Below are 20,834 nucleotides of genomic sequence, written 5' to 3' on the forward strand. Positions count from 1 at the left end.
CCTGATTGATAAATACAGATAGCTGGGATTCTCTCACCAGCTCGGGCTTATAACAAATGCTGCCCTTATGCTTCTTTAATTTGTTTTTTTTTTGTGATGAAGCTTACACTATAAAAAGCTAACAAATGAGATTAAACCAGTGATTTGTTTCTGCTTAGCAGATCCAGTCCTTTTTTCGATGTAAAAGCAAATGCTTTTGTTTTAATTTGGTGTAAAAGTGAATGCTGTTCACTAAGAGGGCACATAGGTCACATAAGCCTGAGGAGATATATGGAGATGTTATTGTTTGTAACTTAAATGGAATTGTCTTTCTTTGCACTCAGCAGCTGTATGGAATGCAAGCAGGATAATTAATATAGCTGCATTATGTGTCAAGCTACTTAGACAGATGAGTTAATGGACAAGAGGTTTTTATATGGTCACCTTATCATGCACTGGGGAGTAATGCACTTTTCTTCCACTTGACCATATCATCAGGAAAACTTCAGCAAAAAGATCATGCTCATGTTCTTGTAGGAATACTTCAGAAATATTGTTGTAGAACAGGCTGGCATTTTTTCAGTCCGTTTGCCAACACATTGATAAAATACATTAATATTTTTTTAACCCTAAGGGTATGGGAAGAGTCTATTAAAGTCCAGTCTCAATGTTCTTCTGTAAACTTGTAGCTTTCTGAATTCTGAGCTCAGTCTGCCTTGAGTTTGATACTTGTAGAGCTGTTGGAGGCCCTTCATTATTTTGATGGTAAATGGTTTTGTGGCTATGGTCATATAACCTATAAAATAAATGTTCATGTTTTGGTTTTAAAATTCAAGTAATGAGAGAAATATTTAGTAAAAGCTCAAGCTCTGCTGCACTTTAGAAATACATGTAGCTTGTTTGAATTTTTGTAAATAACCATTCTGATAACCCTAACATGATTTAGTCTACTTTCCCAATAGTATTAGACTTCCTGTATTTATAAGGAAAAACTGGCTAATGAAATGCAAGACATGAATGTGATACAGCTGATGCTAGTTCTGGTTTTCTGCTTTGTCTCATGGAAGGTAGAATTTATAAGATGAAGTATATTCAGCTGTTCTGAGAGGTGAAAATGCTGCCTCTTTCTGAGAGGTTTTGTTCACTAGAGCTATGGTAATATTTGTCAATTGTGTAAAAGTCTGCAAGATTCTAGGTGTAATCTTTAATTGTTTTGTTTTGTTGGGGTTTTTTTTGTTCTAGTTCTGTTATGTAACAAGACTCAGAGAACTGTTGTCACTATCAGAACATTCCAGTCCATGGAAATATCCTGTAATTTCTTTTTGCAAAGTACGATTCTAAAATCCAGAAGTCTTGGGAACAAAGTCTTTTGTATCTCTGTATTCCAGCTAAGTTGAAGAATTGCTGTGTGAAGTATGAGTACAATTTAACAAGACTTTCCTTCGTTTTTTGTTTTGAAGGACTTGGTAAATATTGAGATGTTTTTGACTGCTAAAGAAGTAGAAGAGTCATTGGAAAGACAAGAGACTATGACTTGCTTGGCTTGGTGTCATGACAATAAATCCAGACTCAGAAAAATGAAGGTATGAAAAAAACCATGTTCACGTTTTGCTTAAACTATTTTCTAAATTACTTGGATGCTGGATGTGGTCAATATGTTTTAAATCACAGGTCTTGAAAAAGGTTATGTATAAAAGTAAAGACAGTAAGTATAAAAATGTTCTTAAAATGTGTAGGTAGTTGAAGCTGGACAGGCTCCCAAATGTCAGGCCTGGAAGTGAGTGATAGGTCATCTTCTGGATTCAGTGTTGTCTCAACAAATTATGCTCAAATAAAATACAATACTCAGTTGGGTTTAATGTAACTTGTAAATAAATAAATGCAGAAATATGTAGTGTCTTGATGCATGTAAACTTACATTTATAACTCTGTGCATCCTGGTGAGACTGGAACTCAGTTTATATGTGAAGATGTCTTAAGAATGAGATTATTTGATAATTGGCTGCGCTCAGGTTTAAAATTTCTGAGAGAAATTTCTTGCAGATTTTGGTCTTAGTAATTTTTAAGTGTCGAATATAAGAAGACAAAACTTTAGAGTAAGGATCTAACTTGCTGTGGGAAAATACAAAAATAAAAGCTGGAATCTAATCAAGTAAAACACAAAGTCTTCCTCAAGCCATTGAGTGCCATGAGCTGAACATGCTGTGTACTTGTTGCTGTGCAGTCCGTTTAAATCTCCTTGTCTCTTAAATTACGCATTTCAAAACATGCTGTAATCTTTTATAGGGCTTGCAGAAATCTGTTTTTAACTGGTATTAACCAACATCCCTGCCTCTCTCAAAGATGTTTGTGCCATATATTTTTTAAACTAAGCGCTTTCTTTAACCAAAACTGTTTGAGTGCACTTAACAATAAGCAAAGAGTGACGTTCTCTGTCACTCAGGGGCGCCAAACTGAAAACGAGCCGAAGATGGGATGCAAAAGTAAATCGGCCAGTGATTACTGTAGAGAAAATGATGATCTTGTTATGGAAACCATTAAAGGAAAATCAGAATTGGTATGTAAACCATATTGCATAGTTACACTGCTAAAAAATCCCCCTTGTGTCATCTTAAAATGTTAAGTAATAGAAGAAATATAATCTGAACGTCTTACTTTTTCATCACCAATTTTCAACAAGCAGTAAATTAAGGAAAAAGTCTTCCCCATCCTCTTTTTCAAAAACGAGCTACAACAAAAACCTATTTCTGCAAGCCCTATGCTTTTTTCTTTTTCTTTTTTTGTTTCTTTTTTAATCAAACAAAAACCAGAGCTAAGACTGTGAGAGATAAGACTTGGAAGAAGAGAAATTACTATGCTTCTTTTTGAAACACAAACATTTCTTCTGCTTCTAGTTGCTTAGCTACTCATCAGTGTAAATGTTCTAAAATCCCAGCCACCACCTACCTGAATGCAAGCCTTATCTAAAATCTAAACTGTTTGGTGGCCTGGGAAAGCAGTCATGCAATATTTACCAATGTGAGCAATCTGAAATCTTGTGAAGAGCTGCTGTGGGATTGTTTGAAGGTACACAGAGTTGGAATGTGCATCATCTGATTGTCTAGGACTCTCTGCTTCTAGTTACATCTGTCTGCAGAACCCCAGGGGCCACTGGCTTGCACCTTACTTGAAAAGTCTTTTGTTTGGCATGTTGGTTTTGCAATGGAAACCTCCTAGCAAAAGAGGAAGCCCTGGGATTTAGTATCATTAATAATTTAAAAATCTTGATCAGATTTTTAGTAGAAACAAGCTTATTTCAAATTCTAGATGAGGGGTTTGTGTAGATTTGGACAATAAGGTATTTTAAAATAGTCCTGTTGAAAATCTCAAGAGGAGAAATTTTTATTGTCTGCTAAATCTGGGCTTAAATATGGAAAAATCCATAGTTGGAAAATAGTTTTTTCTGTTCCTTAAAAAATAAGTTTTAACATATGAAAATGCATCATTTTTATGTTCAAATGGCTTATGTTTTAAATCTTAAATAAGCAGTTGTTACAATGTGTGCATTAGTCACCCCAGGCAGCTGAGAGAAATTCAGAGTTGCTCAAATTCCTACTGAAGTCACTGAAGGAATTTTGATATGACTATGCTGATGGACAATAAACAAAAGGCAACTATTCATTAGAAACATGGGTAAAGAAAAAACACTCAGCAAGTGGAGCAGAGGAACACAGGGAATAAGCTTCTTTCCATGATACAGAGCACTTTGGGTTTTCATTATGTTCCTAAGGTAATAAAGCAGTTGACTGTGTCCCTATAAAGAAGCATAGTGATTTGTTCTTTTATGAGGGGGGAGATCTTTTTCTTTTTAATTCCACATATTCAAAGTTTTTTTATAGATTTTGTGAACTGGTGATGGAATTTGATTTAAAGGGACACTCTCAACTTCATTAGGCTTCAAAATTTTACCTTTTTCCAAAAACAGGTAAATGCCACTTGGTTTTCTTGTTTGAGACTTGTTTCCAGCATGGCTTTTAGATGTTTGACAAGAGGAGTGGAATAGAAGCTTGAAGAAAGGGAGGGAGGGTATTGCAGCACTTAGACTATGTGCTGGTTTTTGTTAATATTGGGGTTTTTCAAAAAATATTCAAAGGCTTGTTTCTTCCTTGCAGTCTTCTGGGTAGACCTGTCTAAATTATCACATATCCCCAAACTCCTGTTGACTCTACTACTTTAAATTGTAAGAAAGAACGAGGAAACCACCTGTTACTCTCATTTGTGTCTCAGGTAACAAGGCTTTCAGTCATTAGGAAAACGTTCATCCCTGCTGAAGTTTTTAAAGGAGGCAAGAAGAGGATTTTGTTTGCTTTTAGGGAATTCTATGCTGATCTTGTCTGTAGAGTCAGCATTTCAACGTTTTTTGCATGAATGCCTAAAAGCAAGCAAACCAGGTTGCATGTTATTAACACTTTCTTTTTTGTTGTGCACACGTAGTCGTTAACAAACCATGCGGTGCAACTTTGGCACCATCTAAGACCCTGTCTTGTCTTTAATCTCAGAGCTGTCTGGAGTTCAGCCTAAGGATTCAGGAGTTCATTGAACTCATTCGACAGAACAAGAGACTGGATGCTGTGAGGTATGAAATTAGGATGCTTTCCAAACAGTTTTCTTAACAAGATGGTATTATGCTTCATTAGAAACATGTGACTATTGTTGCAACACCCAGAAGCCCTGTAAAGCCTTGAAGGGTCTTGCCTGGAATTGTCATCAGTCTTTGGATTTTGGCTGGGCTTGGATTTTTTTTAAAGGCAAAATATCATTCCACAGATGCACCTTCTTAAAGAATTGATGTTATCCCTGAAACTATGTCTTCTTTTTCTTCAAAATCAAGGTCTAGAAAATTAACCTGTTTTAAAAATCAAATGTATTTTCTGGTGCATACAGTGTAATATATAAATATATATTCACCCTTAACTAATTTTCAAGAGGTACAGCCAGCTTCTCATGGCAATTCATTACAGTTTTAATCACCAGAAATACTAAAAGGTTAATGAAACCTTCATCTAAAGCTTTAACATTTCAATTTTGAACTGAATTCTCTTCTGCTTTGCTATCTTCATTAAATTTTTTGTTATGCAAGTTACCTGCAAGGCTGTGTTCACCCCCTGTATTGTTGCATTAGAGTTCTGTGTGGTTGTGGGTGGGAGAGGGATGAGCTATGTTAAGTTTTCCTCACTCAGTTCCTCTGGCTCCAAATGAAGAAACCAACTCAATATCCATTTTTACCCATTCTGAAGTAGTTCAGTGGGGACTACAGAGAGAAAAGTGACAATGCCCAGTGGGATTGTGAATCAGTGACAAAAGTGCAGTCACACCTCAGCACTGCCTGACTTTAACCACAAGAGAGTTTTTCTGACAATACTTTTAGAACCAGCACATGAAACAATTTATACATCTGAGTTAATGGTCCTGATTTAAGGTGGAATAATGTTCCAGGATAACACAGGAAACTAGTCTTGCTGAAATAAGTAGAAATTTGATACTGGGACAAAGAAATGTATTGATAATTTGATAAGCAGTGACCTTGACAGCACCAGAGGACGGTGCAGGTGGCAGAGCTACTGAAGCTTACATGTGCACAAGGGAGGGAGAAGATGTGAGAATTTTTAAAAGAGAGGTGAGAAGTTCATGGCCCAACCTGAAGCTTTGCTGATACATCCTGATGAGAACACTGTTGCCACACAATATTGCTATGGTAAGGAAGTTGCAAGTTCTGCTGCCTTTAAACCCAACCTAAGTACTTCAGAAACTAGAACTTGTATTTGTGGCAGAGCTGATTTTTTTGGTCCGAGCAGCACAGAGGTACACAAAGCTATCATAATGTATGCACACACTGAACACATTCTAGCATATTTCCCAAACTAGATGAAGATGCTCTCCTGCAGGGTGAAATTTTAGGGTTGTTTTCAGTTTTTATTTCTAATTTCATTCAGATGCTTGGCTTGTTTTAAGCTATTATCATCCCTACTTTGCCCTACTTGCACTTAAATCATCTTTGCTCTTGTCCTAGCCAATGCAAATGTGCAATCCGATAAACTCCAGCTAATTTTAATGTTAATAATTAAAACTAAACATAATTAAAAACATAACCTACAAGCTAGCATTTAGATATGTGCATTTATCCTTTGATAGAATTATCAAATCCTAAGGAATTGTCAAGTACTTAAGAAAAGGATGAAAGAGACTCAACTCCATTATCTGTCTTCTGAAGCCCATGGTGCTCTTTATACCAAATGAATACTGTGCCTTTAGCTTTATTTTCAGTTTGTTTCTTTGCCAAGTGTGCAGTCATGCATCTTAACAATGAGTAGTCCATGCTCTAAAAACTATTTTCTTTGAACTACAGCTTCCTTATGTAGCTTGGAAACCAGAGGACAGGCACAGAGCTGGAATAAGAAAATAGGCTGAGAACTGGGACAAAGCAGATAAGGTCCTTCTGTATTTTATTGTTACTGGATATTTGTTTCCCTCTCATCCCTTTTCCACATCAGAAGTGGTAAAATTTGCAAGCTGTCAGCCCTCAAGAGGACACAGCATGCTTAGTGTGGAACAACCTGAGGTTTGCAACTTGGAGCTCCTATATGGCAAACAAGGCATCCATATTGAGTGTTGTTGGGGTGAAGTGTGTATATTCCATATATCTGCTGAAATTCAGGGTTGACATATATTTCATATTTGGCAATTATAAGTTGCCAGTCATGGCAGTGCTGCTTTAACTTCGTAACCAATTGTAAAAGGAAAAGGAGCTATGGAAGTCTTTCTATATCTTAATTGACTCCTTTTTAGCAGGATGAGTTTTGATTATTTAGTACATTCAGACTTCAACATCTCAGTGTTTCCTTTAAATAATATGGCTTAAAAACTCTTTAGGTTTTTTTTACCATTGCATTCTACTTTGTTCCAAAGTAAATAAGTAATGAATAAGGGAATACATTTTGGGGAGGTGTGGCATAAATCTCATTGCTCCTAGCAAACCCTTGCAACTTGTGGCTTTATTAGCTTGCTTCTGTTAAGTGCCTGCAGCAGGATTCTTTCAGTATTGTGTCTGTGGTGCAATAAATAGGTCAGGCATCCATTAGAAAGCAGAGAAAGAGGCTGTTTACCAAGGAGTTTCCTGTATGAGTGGAACTGGGGGAACTGACATTTTGTTGAAACGCAGCTGGTGTTTAAATAAGTTTGAAAGCTTTTGCTGCCTACTGAGAACCTCTGAAGTGACATTGCTTTTACATTAAAATTGATGTGAACTTTAAAATTATACATCTTATTAAATAAGTGTTTGAATTTGTGTAGCTTTTTAGAATGAGTACAAACAGACTTTCCTCTAAGGTACCTTATCAGAGTAGCCTTGAAAGTGCAAGTTTCAAGAATGTAAAAAACTGTTCTTAAATACAAAGAGTAAATCTCTTAACCTTAAATATAACACAAAGTTTTTTTTCCTAGTATCATTAGCCTTCAACTCTCAGTCTCTAGGGTTTTTTTGTCAAACTTGTACCTTCTAAAGTAACAATGAATGACTGATGACACCAGTTTCACACTTTAGGAGCTCTCGAAAATTTCATTCTGGGAAATCTGACAGCATTTTGATATTTTGCTCTTACACAATGCCAGAGATACACAACGTTCTCAGCTAAAAGCTTAACAAAGCATCACGTGCACTTCTTGTTCTGGGGATACAAAGGACAAAAAGGAGTAAATAATAGCTGATGGTGGGCAAAGTTAGGAGAAAATGGTTACAGTCTATCATTCTAGTCAACTTCCCTCCTACAAGGAGGAATGAATACTATTTTTTTGGTGGGGTATAAATATACTTTTGAGCACTTTGGGTATAAATTCTGTTGGCTGTCATAAGGGTCTGAAATAAAGGCATTCAGGCATTGGCCAAAAAACTGAGTAGAAACAAGTCCTTTCTTGATAACACCTTGTATTTGTGTTCAGTTATTGCTACTGCCCAATAAATACGTTATTTTTATATTCAGGCATATGTAGACATACAAGCTGGACATTGCAAATGTGGATCCTTTTGTAACAATTTAGTGTACCCTTAGTGAACTGTAGGTCTTCAAGTCTTTGTAAATATTTGTCAAGTACAGTATGTCAGCTGCACCTGTGTGGGCTGGGAGGGATGCACAAAAGTTGATGAACTTTGTCCTTGCAGAGTTTACAGAATAATTTCTGGGATTCTAAAAACAAAATTTTCTACCTATTACTCTGATCTGTCACAAGAGTTTAGTGGCTTCAGGGATGGTCTATTGTCAGGACTTTAAAAATATTTTCTAGAAAAATTTAGCCCCCTGCCTTAGCTATAGAGACTCGTATGTGCTAATGGTGATAAAAGCATTGCAATTCAGCACTGTAATGTTCACACAGACCTCCAGGAGCATGACAACACTTGCACAGAGATGGAAATAGCTGAATGACAAGGGAAGGGGTGAATAACTGCATGAGGGCAAATAAGGTGTTATTTCACTATTGTGTATTCCCAAGTAACTTACACTACTGTGTCTTGCTTCCCAATCTAAAAAATACTTGAGTGCTATGAATTAACGAACTTGCTTCACCTTTGAAAGATATCTTGCTCCATTTTAATTTCTCAGTGGATGAAGTTCTGCCATAGCATGCAGACCTTGTGGGAAACCTTCCTTCCTTGTTTTTTTTGTTTTGTTTTGTTTTGTTTTTTAAAAAGAACACGGGAGAGAGGGAAAGTCAGAAGATAAAGACTAACTCAAGGTTGCTTTAGAAAACCTAACTCATTCTGACTGAACCCAAAGCAACCACCACATCCCAGTGTGTTCAGTACTTTTTGCAAGTGATGGAAGGCTGATGGCCTGGCAGGGAGGAGAACCTTAACACTAACCAGGCTGGTGCAAACTGAAGTGTCACTTCTATTTTGCCATCACAGAACACAACTGCACTCTGATCAGTTATTGTGAGAAGATTTTCCCCCCTTTTTTCTATCATGCATGCACAGATAATAATTTATCTCAGCTGGTAGATCTGAATATTTTGGTTTGCCTAATCTGTGTTTGCAAAAGTTGTTGATTTCATTTGCAGCTCTCCACGGTTATTTTAGCTTTCTTCAGTGTGTTCAGGCTGTCTCTCCTCTCAGGCCAGGGGGTTTGTGCTTCTGCCTTCATAACAGTAATCACCTGGGGAACAATGTTTACATTCCTGGATTGCTCACCCAGCATAGGAAATTGGGTGGAAACATTCTGTCCTACATAACTTCCATTGCTTCCTGGCTTGGGTGGGAGAGGAAGTGGGAGTACTGAAACAGTGCTAAAGAGACTGTTCTCATGGTATTGATGACTTCAGTGGAGCAGTCAAATTCAGAATTGGAAAAAAAAAACAAAACAAACAAAAAAAACCAACAAAACCTTGCCTAGTTTTCTTACTCAAGCCATGAAATGTACATTTTGAAAATACTGTCTCTTCTTAAAAGTAATTTAGGAATTAATAAAAGACTCTTCAAAAGTTACAAAAGCGCAAATTCTTAGTAGAGGACTTGAGAGATGACTTGAGATATCTTCTCCATAATACAAACTGCACAGAAGTCACAGTGTAGGGAAAACCTTCCTGCACTTATGCAATGCCAGAAATTCAGTATAAAGCTGGTTCCATACCCAGCCTGCTGTGCTACATCTGTGCACCACTGAAAACAGGAGCTTTTAGCAGAAATGCTGAACTAATCATCCACTTTAAAGGCTGAAGGGTCTTCCTGCACACTTACACTCCAACTTGAGGATTACTGATCTTAGGAAGACAAGACTGGGGAAACTTTCATATAGGGTTTTAAAGTAGTTGAATATCCTCATAATCTGGTAATATTTTTGTGGTTTCTTACTATTTCTTGAAAAATATTGAAGTTCATATTTTTTATTTAAATGTGTTTCTGGTAATTCTGTCACTTCTTTCAAATATGCAAGCTTTCAGCCATGTGTGTATCCCTTACAATCTGTATGTGTTAAAGTACAAAAAATTATACTGAAGTTCTAATTAATTTTTTTATTTTCCTGGCTAAAAAAAAAAAAGGTGCTCTTAACAAGGTATTTTCTATTACATTGCTCTACCATTTCTTGTAGTCTGCACATAAAGTGATATTGTTTACTAGCCTATACGCCTGCCCCCAAGAAATCATTTATTCAAAATAAGCATTGCCCCACATGTCAGTATACAAAAGGTAGATATTTGAACACTCGTGATGTGTAATGGGTCTGGAACAGCTGATTTTCAGACTGCCTTTATTCCACGTGTGAATGCATGCCAGAGGAGTGTCATACACAAAGCCTGTGTGAGCAGAGACATTTCTTCTAATAATCATGGTTGTTTTGATTCTAGGTGAGGCAAGATTTCACACTGCAGTAAAAAGATTCTGGTTTCTAAGAAATTAGAGTGTAAAAATACTAATTCTTAGTCCTTCTTGCATTCCAGTTCGCAGGATGTGTTTTTTCAAGTCCTTCAAATGTACACAGAGCACTCTTGGACTCCATATGTTGAGAGCAGAATCTAGAGGTTTTCTCCAAAACGTTCCATAATTAAGTAAATTTACTTGATTTGGAAACAAGGCTGTCTAATAAAGTATCAATTCTCTATTTCAGACATGCAAGAAAGCACTTCAGTCAGGCTGAGGGAAGCCAGCTGGATGAGGTTCGACAGGTGATGGGAATGTTGGCCTTTCCTTCAGACACTCATATCTCTCCCTATAAGGTAACATTGAAATTCAGTGTTACAACACAATATTAAAACAGATGTTCCAGTTCTTTTTTCAGCACAGGAAAATGCATTGATAATATCAAGATAAAGGGGGTTTTTTTAAGTTTTACTGCCTAACTTCCACCTTTGTAGGAGTTCTTAATTTTAGCAACCAGTCCTTGTACATAAATCCAGAAAGTATATGTATTGTTTCAGTTGGATTGTAATAGTAACATGGATTCACACTGAGTTAGGCTTACCATAAACCCAGCATTAGAGATCTGTGGGGCTGGAAGCACAATAATTAAATATACAGCAAGAACCAGAAGATGGGGAAGTACAAAGGAAAAAAAAAAAAAGAGCGTCTTGTTCAACATAAAAAACTGTGACTTTCGTACACTAGCAGCAGTTCTTAATTTTACTTCTCACATTACTGTTGTTGCAGTGGTCAGAATGAAGAAAGGAGGGATGATTTGAATGATGTGAAAGCAGTATTTTTGTTCCTTAAAATAAAAGTTTTCATTTATTTGGATTATACAAATTAGTGAAGATATTAGTGGTAATATCTACATCTAAATTTAAATCAAGCAAAATTTATGGGTAGCTACTGTTTCTACAGACTGAGTTCTGGGGTCATGTGCTAATTCACTTCTTTTTAACTTGGCTTTGGAGGCAGAAGGTAGAGAAGAGTTGAGTTGTCAAAGCAAGACAAGCATTCCATGAAATGCCAAGCCAATATGTGGCAGTGCCAGTATAAACTCGTTTTCTAAACATGATGATGAAATCATGGTTTAACAAAACAACCACACAAAAATCCCCTGAAATGAACAACCCACAGAATCAATATGAATTTCTTTGCTCATCCCAGAGTCCTGGAAGGATCCTGGTATTTTACATGCTAGATTGGATCTAAGTTATGAGTATAAATGATGTGTTAGAAGACTGTGTGTAAGATAGAATTTATCATTATTTTAGTAGTTACAAAGAAATAGGCAGTAATTAAAGATCCTGTATTTTATGCTAAGGACTAGTTTGGATGGAGTGTTTCAATGAGGGAGAACAAGGAGAAATAGCTAGGATTGTTCCACATACAACCATACAATGACAACAAATTCCCTAATACTTATGAATATGACTTAAAACATTCCAGTTTATGGAAGTTAAGTTTTGAATTCTCTAATAATTACCTAGTTCAACACAATTACAGCATATGGTTGTTTGGAGTTACCTTTAGTATCTTGGCTATGAGTTCTGTCCATAAATGGCTTCCTAAAATGCCATTAAGTAAATTATTTTTAAATCTGTGACAAAGTATGTGACATCATATCTCTAACCAACTGATTTTTATTAATCCAAAGAAAGAAGCATCTTCTATAACAAATGAATAGAACTTTCTCTGGCTTTTCCTCTTTCAGGACTTTAAGGAAAACATTTATTATTGTGGCAAAACAAGCTGTTTCCTTTGATATGCACTGAACAATCTTATGTCACTTCACCTTCCACTAGACCAGATTTCTTGGAGCCCAATCCAACCTGGCCTTGAACAGTAGAATCATTGAATTGTAAAGGTTGGAAAAGGTCTTTGAGATCATCCAGTCCAACCATCAACCCAGAACTACCACTAAAGCATATCCTCATCTGCGCTGTCTGCATGGTTTTGTCCAGGCTAAGCACCCCCAGCTCCCTCAGCTGCTCCTCATCACTCTCATGCTCCAGACCCTTCCTCAGCTCTGTGCCCTTCTCTGGACCCACTCCAGCACCTCAGTGTCCTTGTAAGGGGCCCAAAACTGAACACAGGACTTGAGGTGTGGCCTCAGCAGTGCCAAGTGCTACAGATGGAACATCCACAGCCTCTGTGGGCAGCCTGATCCAGTGTCTCACCACCCTGACAGCCAAGCACTTCTTGCCAATGTCCAATCCAACCCTGCTTTTTTTTCTGTTTGAAGCCATTCCCCTTGTCCTGTCACTCCATGGCCTTGTCACAAGTCCCTCTCCAGATCACATGTAGCCCCTTGAGGCACTGGAAGATGTTGTAAGGTGTCCCCAGATTGTTTCTCCTAGTTCCCTCAAAGTGTAGCATGCACAGTTGACAATATGATCACTATAGTATCTATATGATAAATATTATATAAAGGTAAATAAATATTCTCACCCCTCCTGACCAAAGTGCAGGTTATGGATACAAAGGGTAAGAAGGAAAGGATTAGGTGTCTGCCTGTATAGATGACACCAAGTATATTTTAAAAGGATCCTCACTTCTTCACATGACTCTTTAACAGCATTGCTTTTAGAACTCAATATATCCTTGACCTGTGAGTTTAGTTCTTACCTCCATGACAAGAAAAATTCTGACTTTTAGGTAACACGTAGCATTAAAGTATTTTGTCTCTAAATGAGTAGCTTATGTAAGCTTTCTCTAACCTGGGGTTGTGCCAGCTTCTTCAAATTGAGATCTTCCTACAAAATTCTGTAAATATTATATATTGCAAATGATTATCAACATAATTAGCCTGACTTAAGTTAAAAAACACTTTTGACTTTTTGATGTTGACGGTTCAGAGGCTGTAGGTAGAAGAAACATTCCACAGTACTAATGTTGTTTCCTAAGTAGTCCAGCATTCTAGGAAACTAAATGGAAGAAGTTACCTCACTAGGATTTACAAACCTTGATAGAAAATTTGGTAGATGATATTGCAGATTGAATATTGCTCCAGCTATTTTAAATAATACTTGTTTTAACAAGGTAGTGTTAAAAGGTACTTTTTAAGCACTATGCATTGGGGTGTCCACTTCTGTTTGGTGATAGGTTTGTGCAAGTGAGTTTTGCACAATTTGCCACTCCCAGGCTTTTTCCCCCTGGGACAATTAGATTGAAAGCAACTTATAGTTGTGTTGTTTTTTAACAGGATCTCTTGGACCCTGCTCGATGGAGAATGCTGATCCAACAGTTTAGATATGATAACTACAGACTACATCAGCTGGGAAACAATTCTGTTTTTACTATAACGCTCCAGGCAGGCCTCTCAGCTATAAAAACACCGTATCCTTTAATGCAGATATTACTTGGAGTGAAAAAAAAAGCCTTGTGGGGGTTTATTTTTGGCTTATGGATGCTTTTCAGAGAGCTCAAATAAGAAATGTGACACTTCAATATTTTTGCTTATGAGTTGTTCAAATGGAGTATAAATTGGTCACAATGAAATTAAGGGGAGATTATAATAAATAGCATTATTGTTTTTAAAAAAGGCATGCCCAAACAAAAATTTTAAGGTAAAATGTAACACTGTGTTTGGTTTGGCTGTCTTTTCATGTCTGAAATTAGCAAATATGCCTGCAAGGTTTAGTGAGCTGGGTCATAATTACAGTTTTTTAAGCACAAATTTACTTGCTAGGTTTTATGTGAATATTCAAACATAGCTGCATCTTTTGAAACTTCGTTGGGTTTGCTGCACACTGTGTTGTGCTGGAGAAGAGCTGGTGCTGCTGGAGTGCTGCACTTCAGAAGCTTTACCTGTGCAGGCTGCCAGACATGCATTTTGCTCACTCTTGTTCCTTGAAACAGAGCAAACCCTTGATTCTTTTATGTAGACATTAAACTTGAATTAAATGTTCCTGTGCGTTCTGTCACCTGGGCTCTGTTGGCACAGCTAACGATCTTTTAATTTTCAGGTTTCCCGTACAATGGGAAGCTAATTATGGTTTCATTGTGGCGATTGTTCCCTAACTTGCTGTTAACAGACAGTGTTACAAAGAGGATGGGAGCTCAAAAAACCCCGACTGCCCTGTGTGTAGCAAATCCCTGAACAAGCTGGCTCAGCCCCTGCCGATGGCACATTGTGCCAACTCCCGACTAGTCTGCAAGATTTCGGGGGACGTAATGAACGAAAATAATCCTCCTATGATGTTACCAAATGGATATGTCTATGGATACAATGTAAGTGTTGGAGTCAATGACTTGCTTAAGGCTAAAATAGCAGTGGTTAGAATAACTTGCTACATCAAAATAAGAGCTTATAAACTCAGTCAGAAGCTAGAAAAATACTTATTGCAGTAATGTTTTTTTAAGGACTGTATATTTAGCTTCTTAAATTGGTCTTTATGAAGACATATTAATGGTCACATACCTAACTATGTGAATTTATAACAAGAGATCAAATGGCATTGGAAATCTTTCCCTCCAGAGAGCAATAATGTAGAATAAGTAACTTCTGGGGGCAAAGACGTTTTGACCTCAGACCACAACATTTTTTTAAATTAAAAGTTCATTTCCTAAACAGCTCAATAATGCTTTGAGTTACTGTTGTGAATGTTATCTTTTGGTTTCACTCTTTTGCAGTCTCTGCTTTCTATTCGTCAAGATGACAAAGTAATTTGCCCAAGAACCAAAGAAGTCTTCAACTTCTCACAAGCTGAGAAAGTCTACATCATGTAGGTCTAAAACACACAATGAAGTGCCGCTGGAATTTTGACACAGTGTATCTTGGCATACCCTGTAAAGAGGGGGCCTTAATGTGTGGCAAAGAAGCAAAACCTGCCACCTTGGGGAGCAGACCTGTCGGTGGCATTATTGTTTCTTGCGACCAAAGATCAATGAGCAACAATAAACACTCTTGAAAGGAAAAAAAAGAAAAAAAAAAAGGAAAAAAAAGAGAGGAATTATGACTTAAGTTTGTACTTGAATAAAAAACACAAAAACAAATTTTGATTGTTAAGGTTTTGTAACATAAGGTCAAAAATTGGACTCTTCTCAAAGAAAAGTACTTTCATCTTCTAAAGGATAGCTTTCTTTAAAGATGGACATTTGCACTGGGGGAAAAGTTACAACAGATTTGAAATGAAATCCATTTTTCTTCCCTCTTTTTCACAATTGTCCAAGACCCTTTTGTTATCAAAGATCTCAGTACTACCAACGTGTTCTCCTTTAAGCTCCTCTTTGCCTTCTTTATGATCCTCTGGTGAAGTAATCCTGAACATGAATGATGTAACTTATTTCCGTGGGAAGATATTTTTAATGTCTTTGACACAAGGTGGCTTCTCTGGAGGATCAAATAGCGACTGGTTTGAAGGGGTATGAAGTCTTTTTCCAAACCCAAATATTTTAAGGAGGTTGCATAAGTATCAAGAACTGAGAACATTTCAGGCAAAATCCAATGCTTGTTTAAATGTTCTTTTTCCAGTCTACCATAGTGTTAAAGTCCTTCTAAAGTTATTAGTTATGTGCATAGGGTTCAATATGAAATCATTAGTGCTACTGCCTTATTTCTTGCTTTGAGAATGTACTCACATGACAATGAGCTGGTATTCTTAAGTGTTGGGCGAAGTTTCTGAAGATGCCTTGCAGGATGATTACATAATTTTAGGGTCTAAATAGTATTCATTACTGAAACTAATAGTTCAATTTTAACAACTGCAGAACACATCCTTATGACTTTTCAAAAGAATTAAACCATTGTAGTTTAAACAAAACCATTATGTAGAGGTTTGTATTTAGCGCTTATTTTTGCATGTTGATGTTGATTAGCTAATAAAAGATTGTAAATGTAAGACATGTTAATAAAAATTGTTTTCCATTTCTTGATTATATAAAATTAGAAAGCTGTTTTGTGTTTAAATGTAAAAAGAATTAACTCTCTGTGGCCTCTCTTAAAAGGAGTGTAACTTCCAAGTGTTGATTTTAAGTGTTCTGCAAGATTTAAAAGAAAAAGAAGAAAAGTAACAAGACATACACATACAAAAAACCAAACCAAAAAAAACCCAGCAAACCAAAAAAATGCCACACAGCAACCATAAATGTCATTCTTCAGACCATTTCAGTCAAATACGTATTTTTGGTTTAAACTTTTTGTATACGAACAGTATACTCCAGGGTTTTTTCTGTCTCTTCCTAGAAGACTGCATCATGTCCTAGAGCCTTCCTGTTAATAAAATGTTGTGGGTGATATTAGGTGTGGGTTTTTCATGCTTTAAAGAATGCTAACAAAGCACAAAGGACCACAACTTCTTTTCGTGTTCAGCACTTGAAGGTCACAGGTATTGCTGAACTGCTGCTGCTAGCCACTGTGAAACTGTAAATACATAGGATTTCCAGGAAGCTGTGTCAGAAAAGGTTCCATTTTCAGTAGGCATCTTTTACTGATGTTTCAGAGCAGGTGTGTCTGGACCACTGCAGTGCTGCCAGCTTGGCACAGGCCAGGGCTCCTGCACTCACTGCTGAAAGGGAAGGGTCTGTTCTCAGGGCATTTACTGAGGTGGCAGATTTGGTGATTCCTTAGACCAAATGCAGTGTACCAAGAGTAGGTGGAGGCAGATACTGAGAGAACTTATATTAGTAAGGAGTAATTTGCTTTCAGCTATGCAGTAACTGCTCTCTTCCTTTCTCCTGGGGCAAGAGTTGGAGCTCCCTCAACTCAGAGAGGGGGGAGGATGTCACCCTGAGGAGCAGTTTTACTCAACCCACGTGGAACAGCACCTCTATTTCTTTGGGGCGCTGTTTGCAGCATCATTGCAGAAGGGAAGCATAGCTTCGAGCATAGCAACCTTACTTTTCCCTCTTTTACAGAAATTTATAAAAGGCCAAAGCAGAAAGAAGCAGTAGATTTCTATTCGACCTGAGGGAATGTGTGCTAAATGCACAACAATTGTAGGGCATGGAAATTGTTGCTTTTGCTTCTCTTAAATACCAGTTAGAGTTGTGGTTTCCTGAGACCAGTCTTTTTTGATTTCTGTGACCTGAACAGAGTGGTGGAGAAACCCATGCTCTCCAAAAAAACCTCATTTGGGATGGGCGGTAAGAGAACAGGTGTCCTACAAGGAGGCCCCCTGTTTATGGGAGGTGTGATTGCAGAGGGCCAGCTGCCAACATGAGGACTCAGTCCCTGCTGGTGTGTTACCAGGGAGTGTTCCAGAAGGAGCGTAGGGGAGCTTCAGCTGTTGGTTAGCTCTGACTGCTCACTTTGGAAATCTGTAGGCACACAACCCATTGTGACTGCAGCGAGGCCTGTGTGCCACAGCTGTAGCTTCCTGGCTGGCTTTCCTGAATTGCTGGGCTGCTCTTGGCCTTGCTCTGCCGTGGCTTTGGAAGCCTCCAGCTATATGGGGTCAGAAACAGTGGCAGGCACAGACTGCTCTGGTGCAGCTGGGAGCTCTGGTTTGCATTCCCTGGCTGCTCTGTGCAGTCTGGAGCTCCCGATCCAACAGAGGTGTTGGTTCACAGCTCATCTCACAGGTGGCCCCATCAAACCAAGAGCAGCAGGTGACTCAGAGTAAGTATAAAGTTACTTGAAATGGTAGAAGCTCTCTAGTAAAGCAAAGATTCTTTCAAGATCTGACTGAGCTGAAAATGAACAATATCCTTCACTGTGATGTTTTTTCAGTCTTGTCAGGCAATTTAACGAGGCTTTGGATTTTGGTTGCAGTTTGGATTTTTGGTTCCTATTTGAAGGCAACAGTTTGTCCCAGTTGTGATCAGGACAGATTCCTCTGATTTCCATAGTTACACCAAGGATGAGAATTGCCTTAACCTTTCCTTCTGTTTGTTGTGGTCCAAAGCCCTACACTAAATATTGAAGATTTTTCCAGTACTGCAAAAAGAGAGATACTGGTAACCCTTCACAGTGCCCTGTGTCAGCTCCCATTATCTTCCAGGCTCAGAAGGGTTCAGGATGCTGAGGTCACAACATTTTGTAGGTAGGAAATAGCAAAGCTGATGCCAAACTCAAGCAAAACATTTTCCTGCAAGCTTTGAAGACTGATGAACTGGTAAAGGTTTGGGTTGTTATTTTTTTTTTTAAATAAGCATGGCCTTTTCTATTCAGTAATAAAATTACTCCTTGGGGGGAAAAAAAGAATATATTATTTGGGACAGGAAGAATGAGAAAATTACATCTGGAAATCTGCCAAAAAGAAGCCTTTGAACATGCATAATGGACCACTATTCAGGAGAAAAAAAAAAAAAAAAAAAGAAGAAGTACTCTGATTTGCTTTATTTTCAGCCGCACCCTGAGCAGAGTGTGTTGGGAAACACTTATATTGAGGGTGCTTTGAGACCCACACTGTGACAATGTGCACTAGGTGTCCTGTTGCTTTTTCATGTTCCATTATGAGGTATTCTTAAGTCATTATTCTGAACACCAAATAAAGCCCAGCCCAGATCCACATGATAGTTGGTAGAGTCTGATCTTCATTTCATCCTTGAACAGATAAACTAGTTTGCAGTAGTTTGCTCTAGTCACTGAATCTATTCCTTGTTTGATGATGAGGGGGGTCAGATATTCACCAGGATCTCCCTGCCATTATGCCATTATGCTTTTCCAAAGATTCGGTGTCTGGTTGGTTCTGCAACATGAGTCAGCCACACTGAAAGGCAGCATTTTTCTTAATTCAGTCATTTATTTTAAAGACTTGGCCCTGTTAGCTAAGCTCTGAGAAGTTTTCAGGAGCTCATCTTTCTCTTTGCTTAGAAGGAGATGTAGAATGGACAGAGCAGGACAGCAGAATTTCTTATCTCTTTACTAACACATCCTCTTAGAGCCAGGTAAGTTCTGTATGAACTTCTACTTACTTAGAAGTATCTCTGGCAAAGTCAGGGGAAAAAAAATTACAATCAAGGCCAGAGAGAGGGAGCAAGAAGTTTCAGTTCAGTTATTGTTGGATGTGAGGGTTGAAGATGTTTTAGCAGCTGTAGAGCCAACACAAAGTAGTTCTACCTTACAGCTGGCTTCTGTGAGATGTTGTGTGAGAACTAGACATTGAAAAAAAAATCCTAAGAGATGTCCTGATCTCAGTTTGAACTGAAGCTGTAAAACTGTACATGGGAGTTCTTAACATTAAAAATAAAATTAGTCCTCCACTGCTAGCTGGCAACAAGTTGATTTCACTGAGGAGCGCACAGTTGTGAATCAGGTATTTTCAACTACACCATAAAATCCTGCTATTTGATCATGTTACAATTATCAGAGATCTACATCCTAAGCCAGAGGAAATCAGCTGTAGGATAAGTAGCACCACAAGAGAACAATAGGAAATAGTAGAACAAGAAACAGAAAGGGGCTGCTGTTTGACTCATTGAAAATGAGATCAAGCATCAGGATAGAGCTATGAAATGTTATCAGCCAGTCACCTTTCAAAGAGATCAAAATAACTGAAGCTTTTACAAGAGAAAGAAGAAAAAATTAACATGGAAGTACTGTCTGATAGAGATCCAGACTTTGTTACAAAACTGCGCCCAGCACCTTGCTGCTTTCTCCTAATAGAGATGGGAATGTGCGACATTGGTGGGCGGCATGGAGAGGGAGATGCACTGAGGAAACCAGAAATAACTTAGCAACATGGAAGTGAAAAAAACTGTTCCTGTTATAGAAGCCAAGTGATCAGTCTCCTGGGATTGTTACTTGTTCAGCTCTAATGGAAAGAAGCTGCTCTAGTATCCCGTCTGGGAATTGTACCACATAGAATCAGAATGGTTTGGGTTGGAAGTGACCTTGCAAACTCATTCCAACCCCCTGCCATGGGCAGGGACACTTCCACTATCCAACACTGCCCCATCCAACCTGGCCTTGGACACTTCCAGGGACGGGGCAGCCACAGTTTTCTCTGGGTACCATGTGCTAGGGCCTCCCCACCCTCACAGGGAAGAATTTCTTCCCAATATCCAACCTAACCCTGCCCTCTGCTGTTTTGAAGCCACTGCCCCTTGTCACTCCATAGCCTTGTCAAAAGTCCCTCTCCCACTTCCTTGTAACCCCTTTAGGTTCTAGAAGGTGTTAGAAACCTCCCCAAAGCCTTCTCCAGGCTGAGCACCCCCAGCTGTCAGCCTGTCCCCACAGCAGAGGGGCTCCAGCCCTCTGATCACCTTTGTGGCCCCCTCTGGACTCGTTCCAGCAGGTTCAGATCCTTCTGGTGCTGGGGCTGCAGAGGGCTCTGGTGCTGCTGTGCTGGAAGCTGGAGCACAGTCCTGGGTGTTCAGGTCGTATCTCATACACTGCAGCTGGAGCAGAGAAATCACTGAGCTGTTCAGTTTCCCAAACTAAAATGGAAAACTAAAGCTGGTTAAGGGGGAGATAACATTTGACACTATTTCCTATCCCATAAGATTAAATGTGTGTTGTGCATTTAAGGAAATAGTTATA

At 38.3% G+C, this 20,834-nt stretch overlaps 1 protein-coding gene across 8 annotated transcripts in view; it reads left to right on the plus strand.

The window, feature by feature from the left end:
- The window catches only part of MAEA (macrophage erythroblast attacher, E3 ubiquitin ligase), a 49,584-nt gene extending 33,282 nt beyond the window's left edge, over window positions 1–16,302 (plus strand). For 7 of the 8 annotated variants that reach the window (XM_088163019.1, XM_088163017.1, XM_014895216.2 and 4 more), the window contains 6 exons: window positions 1,440–1,562; window positions 4,518–4,594; window positions 10,614–10,722; window positions 13,614–13,747; window positions 14,446–14,641; window positions 15,044–16,302. In XM_088163019.1, coding sequence (XP_088019145.1) covers window positions 1,440–1,562; window positions 4,518–4,594; window positions 10,614–10,722; window positions 13,614–13,747; window positions 14,446–14,641; window positions 15,044–15,139 — 735 coding nt within the window. In that variant the 3' untranslated portion in view covers window positions 15,140–16,302. Of the gene's footprint in view, window positions 1–1,439; window positions 1,563–2,422; window positions 2,537–4,517; window positions 4,595–10,613; window positions 10,723–13,613; window positions 13,748–14,445; window positions 14,642–15,043 lie in introns of all 8 variants that reach the window. The other variant, XM_014895215.2, reaches the window with a different exon arrangement.
- Window positions 16,303–20,834: the final 4,532 nt, after the last annotated feature.

The sequence above is a fragment of the Sturnus vulgaris genome, chromosome 4 (assembly GCF_052056855.1).
Source record: "Sturnus vulgaris isolate bStuVul1 chromosome 4, bStuVul1.hap1, whole genome shotgun sequence".
Taxonomy (NCBI): domain Eukaryota; kingdom Metazoa; phylum Chordata; class Aves; order Passeriformes; family Sturnidae; genus Sturnus; species Sturnus vulgaris.